The 17,197-nt window shown below is 37.6% G+C and overlaps 1 protein-coding gene across 1 annotated transcript in view; it reads right to left on the bottom strand.

Annotated features, from left to right (window-relative positions):
* The window catches only part of COL4A6 (collagen type IV alpha 6 chain), a 370,097-nt gene extending 353,925 nt beyond the window's left edge, over nt 1-16,172 (bottom strand). The window contains exons 1-2 of the mRNA XM_033106506.1: nt 15,926-16,172; nt 15,676-15,727 (exon numbers count right to left, since the gene is read on the bottom strand). Coding sequence (XP_032962397.1) covers nt 15,676-15,727; nt 15,926-15,936 — 63 coding nt within the window. The 5' untranslated portion in view covers nt 15,937-16,172. The remainder of the gene's footprint in view (nt 1-15,675; nt 15,728-15,925) is intronic.
* Nucleotides 16,173-17,197: the final 1,025 nt, after the last annotated feature.

Here is a 17,197-nt window from a genome sequence, read left to right as displayed (position 1 = left end):
TCAGTATAGGAATACCAGAAATCTGATTTTATGGCACGGAATTCATCAAAATACTCAAAAGGAGACATTTAAATAGAAAATTCCTTCTGTTCAAGATTAAAGACCAGATTCTGTTACCAGTTCTCTCTGGGAGTAAACTGCACAGCCACTAGTTATACAACTTTCTTTATAATAGGACCTGGTGTAACAAAAGAAAACAGACTCTGAGTCAGAAAACTTGAGTTTTAGTTTGTGCTCCTGTAATACCAACTGACTGCATACCCTTGGGCAAGTCATTTAATCACACCTTTATGGTAAGAGGATCACAGAATTATAGCTATTCTGTTACTAAATAGTAGGAGCTGAGTAAGAGTTCAAAAGAGCATTTTATTTATTTATTTATTTATTTATTTATGTATTTATTTATTTATTTACTTATTTATTTAACGTTGTAAAGATTTTGTAGGGTATCCGATGGTCACTTGTCTTATTAGGGAGACCACTTCAGGGAAGGTGTAGATGTCTGATCATGAAGCTGTACACCTGAAGCTGAAGCTGAATAATAATGAATGCCAACTATAATTTAATGTATGTATATATATATAGTCACAAGAAGTGGAGTACAGCATAAGGAATAGAGAAAGTGGAAATGTAATGGCTGTGTGCAATGTCAGAGGGGTAGTAGATTGGGGGAGAGGGATCATCACTTTGTGAGGGGTATAAATATCTAACTATTGCATTGTTTTGTACCTGAAATTAATAAAGAAAAGGCATTTTAATGAAACAAAACCATTCTAAGTGAATACCTCTGTATATCACGGAAGCATACACCTGTTTTAAGGACACCAAAGAGGCAGAAGGAATTCAAATTAAGGGGGGAAGACACCTTCATTAAACAACACAGCTTACAGTATGCAAAATAATTACCAAATTGATAAGTAGTTCGATTTCTGCAAAAGCCAGGAAACAAGAATGAGTGAAATTGAAGGGAAGTGACTCAGCAAGATGTCCCAGGGAAAGAGACAGGGCTAGAGAGCCAGTGATACCTTTCTACAGGGCACATTAAGTAACAGTGTGACTGAGTATTTCCAGCTCTCACCTTTAGAGCACATGGTAGGACTACACTCCCTGGCCTCCAGGTTTTCCCTAATCAAGTCTGACCAATGGTATATGAGAAAAGTGAAAAGTGTGACATACAGAAATAAGGTTTTTAAAATTTAATATTTATTGGACAATCAAGTGTACAATTCTGTATTACATCATTTACATATCAGATTGTGTGTTCACCACCCAGAGTCAGTTCTCCTTCATCACCATATATTTGACCTCGTTTACCCTCTTCTACCACCCCCTGTAGTGCAGTGTGAGATCTCCAGAGCTCTCCTTCCCTCTGCCACTACAATCAGCAATGTCTAGATGGTGGCTGCTCCCTCTGGACCATAATGTCCCCTAGGTGACTCATGTTGGACATGCAGTATAAACAAGAAACAAACTTTTGTTATTTTAAGACACTGAGATTTGGGGAGTCTTTTGCTACAGCAACATAAACTACCCTATACTGATCAAAGGATGACAGTTATGAGGTCAAGAACTCTACCTAACAGAAGGCTGCTTTTCTCTTGGCAGATGAGCCTCAATAAGGGCTCTGGTGCTTCTCAAGAGGTTTTCCCTCAAATATTGTAAGGTTCTATTATGCATATCAACAGAAGTATGTCACTGTTATTGGCAGCTAGTAGTGGATGTGAAAATAAAGAGGACAGCTCAGGACAAGGCAGGCTCAGGGGACTGGTAACTTGATATAAATCCTTCCTGTCATTCTGTTCCAAGTAAATAGTGATTGAAAGTCATATGGCTCTTCAATGGTCCATCCAGAATAACTGGCCCTAGGCCAGTTTGAAGCCAGCAGGTGTTCTTCGTCATAGAGTTGGAACCTTCATTTGTCAGTCTATTTAGTAGCAGAGTGGGCAAAAAGCTGAACAAACAAGGAAGGGAGAACTACCTTTTTACCATCTAAGCCCTTAACGGTGACCAGGCTGAGAACAGTGTTATAAACTTTGGGGATGAAATTTAAAATATATATCCCTATGTAATTTTGGGCTAACTAGTCGTCACCTAAACTATTTTCTCCTGAAGATTCTAAGGATCATTGAACTTGCCCTAACCTGAACTACTTATAAGTATAGGGCTACTACAAAGGTAATGAACAGCACTGCAGAAAACTGAGGCAGTAATTGCAGGCTGTCTTCCTGGCATGACCTCTGCTCATTAGCAACATCTTAAATAGGTGGCTGGGATATAGACACACCACAGTGATGCAAGAATGAACTGTCGATATTAGCTACAATTTATTGAACATATACAACAACCAGACACCTTATGAGAACATTATAGCTTTTCCTCACAACTATATGAAATAGGTATTATATTTTTCAAATGAGGAGACTGAAAACTATCAAGAGAAAGCAGAAGTGAGGGAGAGTCTAGAAGAAGTGAGTCTAGAGTAAGATGGTATTGGTAGTTCAATGAAGATAAGGACTGAGAAGAAGTCATTGAATTTGGTGATTCGTAGTGACTTTTAAAAATGAATCTCAGTGGGCGGCCGGTTGGCTCAGTTGGTTACAGGGCAGTGCTCATAACACCAAGGTCGCCAGTTTGATTCCCACATGGACCAGTGAGCTGCGCCCTCCACAACTAGATTGAAGACAACGAGCTGCTGCTGAGCTTCCGGAGGGGCGGCCAGATGGCTCAGTTGGTTAGAGCGCAAGCTCTTAACAACAACGTTGTTGGTTCAATTCCCACATGGGATGGGGGGCTGCACCCTCCACAACTAGATTAAAAACATAAACTTGACTTGGAGCTGATGGGTCCTGGAAAAACACACTGTTCTCCAATATAAACTGGAAAAAAAAAGAATCTTAGTGAATTGGTTGAGGAGAAAAGCCTGAATACAAAGAGCTAAACAATAAATGAGTGGCAGAAAAGGATATGCACTAACTGTAGGCTATTTTTTTCAAGAAATCTGGTACTTCACACACAGCTTACCTTTATTCACATAAATTTCATCAAAGCTATGCATCTTTCCTCCAGAAAAATACATACATATCTAATTTAACATACAATTTCAGGGCATCCATAAACCCACCTAAAACCCACTTATGGGCCCTACCTTAGGGATGAATGAAAAATACCACATTTAAGATGGTGGGTGTGGGGCTGTGGGAGTGGTACACAGGCGGTCTCAACAACATTGGTAATATTTTATTTCTTAGGCTAGTCATATGTTCATTATATTATGTTCATTACATCATTATATATGTTCATTATGTTATGTACATTGCATCATTATATATTAATTATATTATTTTATATAATATTTATATGTATTATAATATTTTTGTTGCCTAAAATATTTCATAAACTTTTTAAAATAGAAAAATGATTATATAGCAGAATATCTTTGTAGGAAATATGTACTAAAGTATTTGGAGGTGATGTGTCATCACATTGGCAACTTACTCTCAAATAGTTAAAGAAAAAATTTTTGTATTATGCTTTGAAACTGCTACCCTGTTTCCTTGAAAATAATACCTAGCCAGACAATCAGCTGTAATGCGTCTTTTGGAGCAAAAATTAATATAAGACCCGGTCTTATATTATATTACATAAGAACCGGTCTTATAGTAAAATAAGACCCGATATTATGTTATGTTATATTATATTATATTATATTATATTATATTATATTATATTATATTATATTATAGATCCGGTCTTATAGTAAAATAAGACCGGGTCATACATTAATTTTTGCTCCAAAAGATGCATTAGAGCCGAATGTCCAGCTAGGTCTTATTTTAGGGAACTTTGAGACTGTTTCAAAACGAAAAAAAAAACAGTTAACACTAAGATAGTTAACAACTAACAAGTTGACAAACAAAAACTGAAATAAATACATACTGTCAGAGGGAATAAACAAACTTACAGAGAAATGTACACATAGAAATACACAAAGAGAGCCTTCAAAATAGAAAAAGGAACTACTGTTAATATGACCCTAAAGTACAATGTTTAAGTCAGAACTCTCTTTTCCCCATTGGCTTTTATTCTGACTGAGAGAGTACAAACTGGCTATCACAGCCATTAGGGAAAGTGGGACCCTCAAGTCGCTCTCATGGCTTCAAGACTAAAGAGCGCAGACTGAGGGTTCCAAACAGGTGCTAGACATCCAGCCAGAGAAAGCTACGGATCCCTTTCAACTTGCCCATTGTGCCTTCAATTCTTCTGGTAGTTCATTAGGGTGAGATTTGGGAAATGGGGGGAGAAATACAATTTTTTAATTGAGCATCTGGGTGATGGTACAGCTTCTTGAGCAGAGATAAAAGTGATGCTTTAGGAAGATAGCATGTAGAAGAAAGAAACTAAAGGCAAAGGTAGAGTGCCAGTTTTTATAACAGAAAAATATTTAAAAATGAATAAACAAATAAAAACATAAATAGCAGACTGTTCGTATATGTATTTATGCTGGATATATAGGATACAGGGAGTTATATGTACAGGCAATTGTCTGGCATTAGAGTGGGTAGAGACCCATTGATCATGTCAGTATTTCCTGCAAATAGCAATCCACACAGTGCTTTGTAGTCAAATTCTTCTCTCTGCCTGGTTTTTAAGGCCTCCATAACCTGACCCTGATATAACTGTTCATAGTCATTTCTTTTGACTACTCTACTTTAGCCAGGTAGCTCTTATGGTCCTCCACTCAACCATATTCATTCCTGCTAGGGCTGTATGATTGTTCATAGGGTTCACTGCAAAAAGAAACTTGACTAAGCGAGCAAGTGGGGGCTGAAGTCCAGGCTGCTTGCTGCTCACCAAAGAGTAAGGCCTGGCAGAAAGCCATGACTGCTAGAGTAAAGTGTGCCTTTTTCTAATTTCCTCAAACCCTCCGCATCCTGATACCTCATCCATGTTTTTGCTCATGCTCTGATCAGGTTGTCTCTCCAATATTTAAGGTAACTACATTTATTTTTACATATGTGGATACATTGTCTGATTCCCCAAAGGTCTGTAATCTTTATGGAGCGTTAGATTAAGTTATATTTTTATTAGCAGTAAAATTTGTTAGCCCTTTAAACAAGGAAGGAGCAAGTAAGAAACTTGCCACCCACCTGCTGTTTCCCCAATTTCACCTTCCCCAACTTAAGTACCAACTGTCATGTGGCAGGTCCCCACTGCATTCCATCCCCACCCACGCATGCTTGTCCTTTCATTTTCTGAGGTGGTTTCTTCTGCCTGGACACCCTGCTTCTATCAGCCTGCCCTTCCATGCTGTTGGTTCCTTCCCCACCCCTCCAAAATTCAACATGTCTCTTGCCACCCCAGGAACCTAACTCTAATTGAGCTGTACCCTGTCAGAACCTTCCCTAGGTGTGGTCTCAGTTGGGACTGGGGTGTCTCTAAAGGCCCTGGACACACTCTTCATCCCAGGAGAACAGGTCTCTCCACTGTGTTATCCAGGCTCCCCATTCTATTGTTGCTGTTCTGCCAGGAGGAGTGCCCTTTCTGTTCTCTCTGGTTATACAGACCCTGCTCTTCAATGGCTCAGCCCAAAGTGCCACTCCTGCAGGTGGACTCTGGCTGTCCCAGCCCCAGGGGCCCTGCTTCCATCCTACATTTTTAAATTAAAGATGAATCATCTGCCCTGACAAATACAAATATATCTACATATAGAGAAAAAAACTTGAAATCAGGGATGTCCTGGAAAATCTAGAACATACAGTGTCCACATTTATCATTCATTTTCTACTAGTCCTTTAAGGCCAAGCACAAATCCTACCTCTGTGAAGGTTTCTCTAACTGCAATCCACGTTGACCTCTTCCTTTTTGCACCTTCTATAGCTCTTCATTCCGTCCCATGAATTTTAATGCCTGATTATCATATATTTCACTGTTTTAGAATCACAGAGGTATTTCAACAGTTCTATAGCATCCAATTTTAATTTCATTTAAAAATATATTTTAACCTAATTTAAACTGTAATCAAAGACAGCATGTACCATTCAAATGGATTACATGCCAAACAAATTTGAAACCAACTGGTTGCATTAAGGTGTGCTGCCAAGTTAACAATTTAACACTGTGTGTGTGTGTGTGTGTGTGTGTGAAAGAGAGAGAGAGAAAGAGAGAGAGAGAGAGAGAGAGAGAGAGAGAGAGAGAGAGAGAGAGAGAGAGAGAGGTGTTGACCAGGATATAGACATTTTCTTGTTATGTCTGTTTAACTGAAGAATATTCTGGGATAGCAAGACAAACTGTTAAACAAAATAATCCCTCACCCCATGGTGTCCATTCTTTATTTGGGTACATCAGAATTTTCTCCACACTGTCACTGTATAATCAAAATAAAACAGAAATAAACTAGAGACTAAGACTGATACAGCTCTCAATTTCAGATTTTAATGTTTTTTTTTTCCAGTCTCTTCTTTCTTACTGACCTTACAAATAAATAAATGTTGGACTTATTAGAAAAACACTTATTTTGGTCTGGTTTTTCTATCGGGGGTTATATGATATCTAATTTTGGGGAGGAAAGTGTCTAAGGCTGTGAAATTTGAAAAAATGTTCTAATAATTATTTTTCTTCTTCATCATCATTATTAACATCAACATTGTCATCTGTGAGCTCTGGCTATTTAGATTCATGCTAGGTGCTGGTAAGTATTTATGCAACTTAATCATGTCTCGAAAGCAAGGTTACATAAGTTTTATAAATCTACAGTTGACCTTCATCTTTAAAGGATCTGCTATATTCGCAAACAGAATTTAGAGATTCTAGGCATTTTAGATTTTCTCTGCCAACTCTTTTCCCTCTGGAGAAAGAAAAATGGTCACTCAAAGCTTTACAGATCAAAGAAAAATACCACTTAAATTTTATTCCTTCCCTAAGAGAAAATCTGTCTCCCAAAGGATTAATTCAGCCTTTGGGCCAGAGGTCCAAGTCATTTCTGGGAAATCCTGGTCTCTCCAAGGTAAATGCTACAGAGTTTTTATGGTCAGGGAAATTTCCTCTGAAGAGCACCAACTCCCCCTCAGTACAAGTAGACCAGTCTGAAAGATAATGACCAACTAGCCCTATTGTTGTCAGACAAAGGGAAACTGGGACTTCAAAGATGCCTGGGGAGGTGCCTTCAGATCTAATCTTTAGTTGGGATCCTGGTCTCCACAGGAGGTCACAAAGTTAGGGCAGCAGAAGTAGAAGTGGCTTTGAAAAAACTGGAACAAATATAACAATTCCCTCTTTTTCTCCCCTAGGAAGCTTGAAACACAAATCCAACACACAATTAAAAATTTTTCTCTAAAGTATCCCCAAAGTTGGCTTATGATTTCTAGTACAGAGGCAATCATAGTGAGTGATGGAAAAATAGTAACAATAGTAATAATTTTATAGCTGATAATATATTTAATGATTTCTCCTGAGGCTGTAGTTAGTGGTGGAGTCTGTATTTGAACCTAGGAACATTTGGCTCCAATTTTTTTTTTAACCACACTATAATCCATAAAGAGGAAAAATAACCATAAAGAAGAAATAGACCTCTACACTTAAACATGGAACCCAAAAAGAGCTTGAGAAAAGACACATGACTTGCCTAAATTTTATAAACTTGGATGGGGCAGATGTGTACCATGGGAGTGAGCCCTTCATGCATAAAGGGCTTGTCAGTGCTGTACACAGAGTAAGTAGCCAGTAATAACCAGAATGCCCACTATACCCCACCCAGACAAATACACCTTATCACAGGCACTAGGCAAATGTTCTGAGAAGTCAGGGGACAGATAAAAGTGCAGGGCAGGTCTGGCCCTTTCTTATTCCTCCAGCCTCATCTCACAAAGTGCTCTGCCCACCTCCCTCCACTTCACCCTCTCCCTGTTCCAGCCACACTAGCTTAGCACTTACCATGGTCCTTCAAACAACAGGGATGAACACAGTATTTGGCACATGCTAGGGACTAAATAAGTATTCATTGAAGGAAGGAAAGAAGGAAAAACAGAGGGGAAGACAGAAAGAAAGGGAGACTTCAGAAAAATACTCATTAAAGTGGCCCTTCTGGGAAGAATAATATGTCCATCTAAAGAGAAAGGAGGAAGGCAAAAGATGAGGAAAGAAGGGTGTTTCAAACAGAAGGAAAACCAGACGTGATTCTTCACAGCATGTTGAGCCAACATCAAAAGTATAACTGGGATCTAAGCATCATTACAAGGACAACAACAGGAGATGGGGCCAGATGATCACCGGTATAGGGAGCTTTTACTAATGTTGGAGTGGCACGATCATTTTTGTGTTTTAGAAAACGCCCTTTGCTTGCAGAGACAATGGATATCAGGAAAGGGGTGGGAGGCGGGGGAAGACTGAAACCGGAACAACAGTCAGGTCTGTTGTAGGAGTCCAGATAAGAGATGTTTATCATCAAGCCTGAATTAGAGAGAGAGCACAATATAGTGGCGTTTAACCCAAATTCTACTATTTGCTGGATTTGTGATTTTGGATAAATCAGTTAATCTCTCTGGGTTGAGAATATTTTCTCTATATATTTCAAAGGGTAGTCTTATGCAACTAATAAAATAATATTGAGAAAGTGCTTGTAAACTTCAGGCACTAGAAATTATATGACATTATTAAAGTGGTGGAAGAGGGGGAAAAAAGGCTAGGGGGATAATTGAGAAACATGGCCATTCTTACAGATATACTATCTACAAATGAGTGTCTTCTCTGATGGCTCCCTTTTCCTCATCTTATCATATATCAGTTGTCAAAATTGGGAAATACTTTTTAACAAGATTGTGACTTTTCCTTCAAAGCAATTGTTATTAGAGTTAACATTAGGAATTCCTAAAATAGACAGGGAAAAGGCAGTTGCTGCAGGCCATCAGGAATAGATCTCTTTACTCATTTGAAAGTCATCTGTTGATCACTTACTATATGCTTGGCAGTATCCTGGGCATTGTTAGTACAAGGTTGAAGAGGGTAATATAGACATATATAAGCATAGAAATTTCACAACTACGTGATAGATGCTACAAAAGGGGCCCAAAGAACTTTAGAAGCACAGGGGAAGGAAGAATGAATTATTTCTGAAGAGGTCTGTTTCATAGAGGAAGTGCCATTTTCATCTGGGTAAAGACTGGGTAGGAGTTCACTAGATAGAGGAGAAAGTGTAAAAGATGGAGAAGGACTTCCAGATACAGGGCATAGCATATGCACAAGTAAAGAGATGTCAAAAAACATAAAGTGGTTTGGGAATGGAGAAAAATTCAGTCTGAATGAAGTGTAATGTACCCTATCAGTTTGAGAAGGATGGGTGGCAGGAAAAAACACACAGACATGAGGCTGGAAAAGTAGTTGGGGCCAGATAATGAAGACCCTTAAATGTGCCAAACCAAGAAGTATGCATTTTAATATTGAAAGAAACAAGAAACCAAAAGAGGTTTTAAATCAAGAGATAATATAATTTGATTTGTTAGTGAAATAACTTTGGTGGCAGAGATTAGAATGAAGTCAGGAGGTAGGAAAACTAGTTAAGAGATTATTGATGTATGATGATGATGAAGTTGGAACCAACATAATATTAATAGAAAAGCTAGTTTTGGTAAAACTATAGGAACTTAGTGAAAAGGGTGAAAATAATGAGAGTTGGTGGCTGATTCTATAGTTTCTTGCTTGAAACTGGGTGGATGGTGATGTTTAACAAAGATTAAAAAAATAGCAGCAAGTTGGAGTGTCATGGAAAGGACTAGAAAATAGTTTCATTTTGTATACACTGTAATGCGATAAAAATAGCTGGCATTGGTTGAATGCTTATACTAATCTCTAGGTACTGTTTTAAGTGCGTTGTACATATCAACTTATTGACATACAGGTATCAGGGCTTAGTAGGTATTTGGAAATATAGGTCTGGAGCTCAAAAAAGATGTCTAGGCTTGAAATATAAATTTGACAATTATCAATGGATAGGAGGCATAGTTAAAACTGTTGAGGTAAAAAAAAGGCAAAGGATAAAATGTTGAGAAAAACCACCATTTTAGGTGATGAAGATTGTAAGCTCCACATCGGCAAAGATCGTGGCTGACTTGTTCACCATTGTGTCACCAGAGCCTGGAATACTATTTAGGATACAGTGGTTGCTCAATCAATAAATGTTGAATGTATGTAATAAAAATACCAGAGAAGTATAAGGAGAAACAATAAGGCGCAGTATCCTGGAAGTCAAAGGGGGAAATGTAATTTCAGAATGATTGGAAAATGCCAAACACTATAGAAAAGTCAGATAGAATGGGGATTGCAAAGAAACCATTGGACTTGGTCCTTAGGCAGTCATTAGTAACTTAAAATACAGTAGTTTTGGTAGTGTAGAATCAGTCTAGATTGTAATAGGAATAAGGGTATGGTTGTTGAAGAGGAGTAGACAATGACCAGAAGTTTGGTGATAATGTGATTGAGGTGGTTAGAGTCACAGAGGAAAATGAAGCCATGATTTTTTTTTAAATTTGTTTTTATAATAGAGGAGATTTCAATATTGTTTGTAGAAATAAAAAATGAAATTGTGGGAGAAGGATAGATTAAAGATGGTAAGAGAGTAGATAATTGCTCTTAACTAAGTTCCCATCACTGTTTTCCCTTGGTATCAGGTTTTCAATTTACATTAAGTTAGACTTTAAAATAATTTAGAGCCCTGTGATCTAACTCACTGGGACATTTAGTCAAGCTTAAAGGTGCTTGATAATTTAATACAGGATGTTGCTTTCTTATTATCTTCTTTCTATATGTGTATGTCCTGTCATCTATACAGTATAGGGCAAATCTATACTCCAAGCATGGGCGGTGAGATTATGTGATTATCCATATAATATAGGCAAGCAAAAACCAATATGTATTGATAATTGAGATCAATTTATTTGTTTCATTCTTACATTAATGAAGTAATTACAGGAACAGCATACTTTGCTCCTGTGACCTGGCTTGACTATGCATTTATAGAATAGGGGGGCATATTTACTGAGGACTTAATAAATGCCTAAAATCTAAAAGATTGTTGGCATTTATAGGCTTGAGCAAGCCTTAGAAAGTGACAATTTGCTTGTTGTAAAAACCAACTACATAACTTAGGATATTTTTTAATGCCATGGATTAATTTGGCAGTCTAGTGAGGACTATGGACTCCCTTTCAGAATAATATTTTTAAACGCACTCAATAAAATACATGTGATTGCAACAGAAACCAATTATATTGAAATATAATCATCAAAATATGTAAGAAAACAAATTTGTGATATGGTAATACTCGTATATCTGCTTCTTTACTAACACATTAAATAAGAAGATCTATTTCCCCTTCTTCTACTGTGTTAAAATGTTTGTATCAATAATATAACTACGTTATTATTCATGTATTATCAGTTTACATAGTCATTTGATGATTCACTTGATGATGTACTTATACAACTGTATCAGTATCTCCATTCATCCCAAGATATATATTCTATGTACATATACATGTCTTATATTGTAGCTATTCATAGCTAGCTAATACAGGATGTTTGATAGCAGGCCAAGCAGAAGACTATTTTAAGAATTCATGTTAAGAAAATAAAGATAAGACACAAACTGGGGGGAAATATTTGCAAATCACATATACGGCCAACAACTTGAATTCAGAATATACAAAGAACTCTTACAACGCAATAAGAAGACAACCCAATTTTAAAATGGGCAAAATATTTGAATAGCTATTTCTCCAAAGAAAAGGTAAAAGTGGCTAATAAGCACTTGAAAATATGCATAACACCATTAGTCATTAGGAACTAATGCAAATTAAAACCACAACGAGATACCATTTCACATCTACCAGGATGGCTATGATCATAAACAGACAATAACACATTTTGGCAAGGATGTGGAGAAACAGGAATTCTCATACATTGCTGTTGGGAATGTGAAGTAGTACGGCCATTTTGGAAAATATTTTTGTAGTTTCTTAAAAGGTTAAACATAAAATTTCCAAAAGATCCAGTAATTCCATTCCTAAATATCTACTCAAGAGAAATAAAATATATGTTTATACAAAGATTTGTACGTAACTGTTCATAGCAGCATTATTCATAACAGCCAAAAAGTGGAAAGAGCCCAAATGTAGATTAACTGGTGAACGCATAAATAAAATGGGGTATGTCCAAAATGGAATACCGATACTAAAAAAAATAGTGAAATACTGATACATGTTATAAAATGAATGAACTTCAGACACATTGTGCTAAGCGAAAGATGCCAAACACAAAAGATTACATATTTTATTATTCTATTTATACGAAATGTCCGGAAAAGATAAACCTACAGAGATAGAAAAGTAGATTCATGTCTGCTTGGGATTGCGGGTGAGAATGGGGATTAACTGTAAATGGATATGAAGGATCTTATTGGAGTGATGACAGAGTGCTAAAACTGGATAACATTATAGTTGCACAGCTTGGTAAACTTACTAAAAATTATTGAATTGTATACATAAAATGGGTGAATTCCTGGTGTGTAAATTATCTCAATAAAATTGTTTTGAAAAAGAAAGTAATTCGTAGAGACACAGCCCCAAACAAGGCAAATACTTCTTTTGATCCTTACAGTGGGCAGGGATTTTCTCCCTCTCTGGAAAACCTAACACTCAATTCATACTTTGATGACTGTGATTATGACTAAAAATCACAGTTGGAAAGAATCAACCTGGGCAGCTTACAACTTTAAGGAAAGAAGTTTTTATTTTAATCTGACCTTGACTTGAATGCATTAAAAAGCATATTATCTATGTTCTTTGCAGAAGGAACAATAGATATATGCTTTCTCCTCTTTGCCCCTTTCCCACCCAAATAACTCTCCCAGTAGGCTTTGACTTTTAAATATGCTTAGTTGTATTAGAGCCTTTCATGAAAGCAGAATTTGGGGCAAATTGGGGAAAAAAACATAAGGACCCTGCCCACTTTGGGACAGATTTTAACTCTTAGATATGTTGGCCTATGGTGAGATATGGATCTTTCTAGTTTTTTCTCTAATACAATGAAGGCACATGCACACAAGAATTTATCATTATGTATCCTACCTTTATAGGAGCACAACGACCACCATTGTCTGAGAAAGTAAACTCCTAGAGAGTTAGAGATTATATTGAGTTTTTTTTGTGTGTGCTGTGCCTTAGGCACTTAATAGCCAAAAATAATTATGGATATTCTGAAATCCTAACTCTATCTCATTCAGATGAATTGTGCAATGTTTCACCTGAATGAAGATCATCATTCCCTTAAAGTAAATTTAACGGAAACTCATTCGTTAATCTTGGATTTTAACATTTAGTTTTCTATCCCTTTAATAAATAGCACCGCTTCATAAATGCTGACAAAGAAAGAACTCAAAAGCACCTAAATGACTGTATCTTAAATGCTCACCAATGTTCCATTATTGGCAACTTAACTCTCTACAGTGAAGAGACTTCCTTATAGTGAAGTGCAACATTGTTCCTGTCAATTTATTTATAATAGTTATTTTTCATTAATATTAGTCAAATATTGCTACATACCTAAACATTTAGGTACAGAGAATTCAAATGTCTAAACCCATTTGAAAGGTGACAAACATTGCAAAACCAGAAGATAAACTGGAATTGAGGCAAGATGAGAACCAGATATAGATGAGTATCCAGTACAAGGAGTACAAAGATGAAAACAAAAAACTTCCCCTTAGAAAAGTCTCCTGAGAACTTACCCTGTGATTCTCCTCTTTCTGTCTGCCATTTTTCCAAAAAGTTAAAAAAATAGCTTTACAATGTTAAAAACATTATACATAAGTAACCAACAAGTGAAGGAAGCAGCCCTGGGCACAAATAAGGCAAAAAAGTATTGTCAGTGAGTCACAAGGTTTATTTTAGTCTTACCAAGGTGAATCACACTGACGTAGTAGGTGACACTGTAAAACAACGAATAAAAAAGCTCACCAAAGCAGTGCTCAATTTTGGAGACACACTTCAATACTTCTAAGAATTGAAGACATCATCCTTTAGTGACTTTTAAGGATATTAAGTGATAGGGTGCAGTGTTTGGGAAGTCTCCAGCTGTATAGAATGATTTGTTAATGCTTTTCCCCAAAGTATACTGAATATGATCAGCTAGAGTCTGAAAATAAAGGATTTGCTGCAAGGTATTCTGTCCAAGCAAGACATTTTTACAAGTGGCAAGATTCTCAGACAAATTGTTAACTAATCAAAACCTGGCATTTTCAGTAAACGTAGTATTGAGCTTCAAGATAACAACTTGTATATTGGAGGAATCAGATGGAGAAGTGTGCAGAACCCTAGATCAATACTTCTACTTACAAAGTCTGGAATTTACTTATATAAGAGCTGATGTTCTGAGTTAAGAAGTCACAAGATGTTAAAATTCAAGTTTTCTCACATCATCCTCTTTTCATAAGAGAAATGATTTCACTTCATTCTGATATTTTCTTAAAGACATATGCCAGGACAAAGTAACCCATTTTTTCCATAAAGGTGTTAGGTAATTTTATTGGGTTGAATTAAGTATAGCTCTATAAATAGGATTTTTAAATATTTAAAGTATTAAAAATAGAGTCAATCAGTTAAAATTGCCAAAACCCACCAGGTAAATATTTGGAATATACATTCATTTGTCATCTATACAGTACACGACTTTGGCTATTATTAAGAGTTGTTTGTTTGTTTGTTTTAATAGAGCAGTGAAATAGTACTCAATAGTTGAACAACTTCATATCTGAACTGAACAGTTAACTTTATTTCTGCCAGCATGAGTAGCTAGTGACACTGGAAAACTGCAGCATCTCTGATTATTCGGCTCACTCCACCTTTTGTAAATTATCCCCATAATTCCATTAGAGGTCTCTCTACTTTCTGGGATCTATTAAACTTTTCTTGACCAGATTTCTACAGAAATTCCTTCGCCTGCAGTCCCTAGCTGATTTTTATGGGTGATATCTAAACAGTCTATGAAAGGTTAACTCGTAGAATTTTTTTCCCCTGTTCTAACCACTTTAACTTTTAATTTTCTGATGACACAGAAAATCAGTAAAAGGAAACATCAGGCAGAAATTGAACAACATCTAGTGGTATTAGTTCAGTTCAGGAAGTTAAAGAATCCAGATGTTGTCACCTGGTACTGTCAAAGGACTCACAAGCAAATACTTAAGTTTAACCCCCACAACATTGGCGGCATTTTCAAGTCCCACTCCTTGTGCTCTACTCCCACTCTCAAACTTGTGTGCCAATTCATGTTCTTGTAGACACAGGAAAACTACATTTCTTCTGCCTTGGAGATGGATGCAGAGAAAGGCATCAGATGTCAGTCATCTTAAGTCGTCCAGGAAAGGCTCAGAAATGTGTATCTGTTGTATCTTCTACTTCTGTTTTCCCAACCCATTACAAAGTTTTGGGACAGAAATATGCCCGAGTTCCAAAGGCCTGAGACAGAGCTATTACTCTCTAAGAACCCCATTAACTCCCACTAGAAATTAGCGTAATGTGCCCTCCGTTTTTGGGGCAACCCTCTGGAACACCCCTGACACAAACACAAGAGGTGGGATGGGGTGGGGGGTGTCAAAGGAGGAGTAGGAAAGGGGTTGGAAAAAGAGACTCACCGCTTCTGCAAGTTTGTCGGTCAGGCACAACGTAACCAGGAGCAGCGACAACCTGAAACGGGAGGGAGGGTGAGTAACATGGGCTCTCTAGACTGCGGGGTCCTATGTCTGTCCCTAGAGCCCGACCCCTTTTTGCTGCCTGCCCACACTTTCCCTGCAATGACAGAAGTACAAGTAGGTGTAGTTCTATTCTGGCAAAATAGCTCCAAAGAAGGAAAGAGGAGGGGAGGTAGGGGCAGCAACAGCTCACCCAGTATGCATGCTTGCGGTTCCTCTGGAGCTGAGTCCCGGGAGACTGCTAAGCGGCTCCGCGGCCCAGGCTCATCTGGGTTCCGCTGATGCTTGGCGGCTGCTTTCTTATTCAGGAGGATAGGGTAGGGGGGCGAAGTGGCTCACTTCGGAAGAAACTAAACTCAGCTCTTGGATAAGAAGTGCCCCAAAGGGAAAACACACTCAGCGGTGCTGGCTTCAACTGCCGCACTCAGAAGATAGTCCCATGCACCACGAGAGGAAGGAATGGAGGGGAAAGGGGCGGGGCTGTCTGCTGTCAATCACCCCCCCTACCTTGGGCAGCCTGCTATCTTTCTCACTTTCAGGCACCTCCACACAACATTCCCACACATCCCCAGAGCTTCACACACAGGCCGATGGATACCTACACATAGATGTAAGCATCATACACTTCTACAAACCACTGTTAACTGTTACACATATATAAAGACATACGACTCCTAGATAGACAAATGGGCCCCAAAGTGCCCTCGCAGGCTTGTCCAAATGCATACAACGCTCATTCCAATTGTATACTAAGCTGGGGTGGTGGTGGTGGTGGTGGTGGTGGTGGTGGTGGTGGTGGTGGTGGTGGTGGTGGTTGTGGTTGTTTCTGGAGTTGTAAATCCACCCTAAAATGAGTAGAACCTAAGGATGAGTGGGTCCCCATGAAATAGGTCCAAAGCCTTGAAAGACTCTAAAGTAGTAAATTCTAGAGTCTCAGATAACAGAAATATTCTGAAGAATTCTTCAGTAAATCCCTGACTCTCCAAGGAGTCTTTTTGGGCTGGTTGGTATTTTAAAAAATCTGCATCTCAAAATCACCCAAATAATGGTCAAGTCTACTTATCTGGAAGATATCTATTAAACTGCCATTAACTCCATGTAAGTATTTCCAGTAAAGTGTTTGTGTTACGTTTAAGGAAAATTTCATGAAAGTTACTTAATTCTCTGTCTTAAATCCCTCTGAAACACAAATGCAATGACAATAAACAACTGTTATGTTATGTTAGTTCAATATGAGATAAATATTAATTATGACATTCAGTGTAGCTAAAAGATATGACTATTACAATAACATTCAACCATATAATAATTATAAATATCTACTGAATGCTCCCAAATCTCATATATATGCATACACACACGCGCGCGTGCACACACACACACACACACACAGCAAAAATTCTTCACACATTTTCTTAATTCTTTTGGTTATAAGCATATATTTAATTATATAAATATTTCATAT

This window comes from Rhinolophus ferrumequinum, chromosome X (genome assembly GCF_004115265.2).
Source record: "Rhinolophus ferrumequinum isolate MPI-CBG mRhiFer1 chromosome X, mRhiFer1_v1.p, whole genome shotgun sequence".
Classification (NCBI taxonomy): Eukaryota; Metazoa; Chordata; class Mammalia; order Chiroptera; family Rhinolophidae; genus Rhinolophus; species Rhinolophus ferrumequinum.
This window is presented reverse-complemented; position numbering and strand designations above follow the sequence as displayed.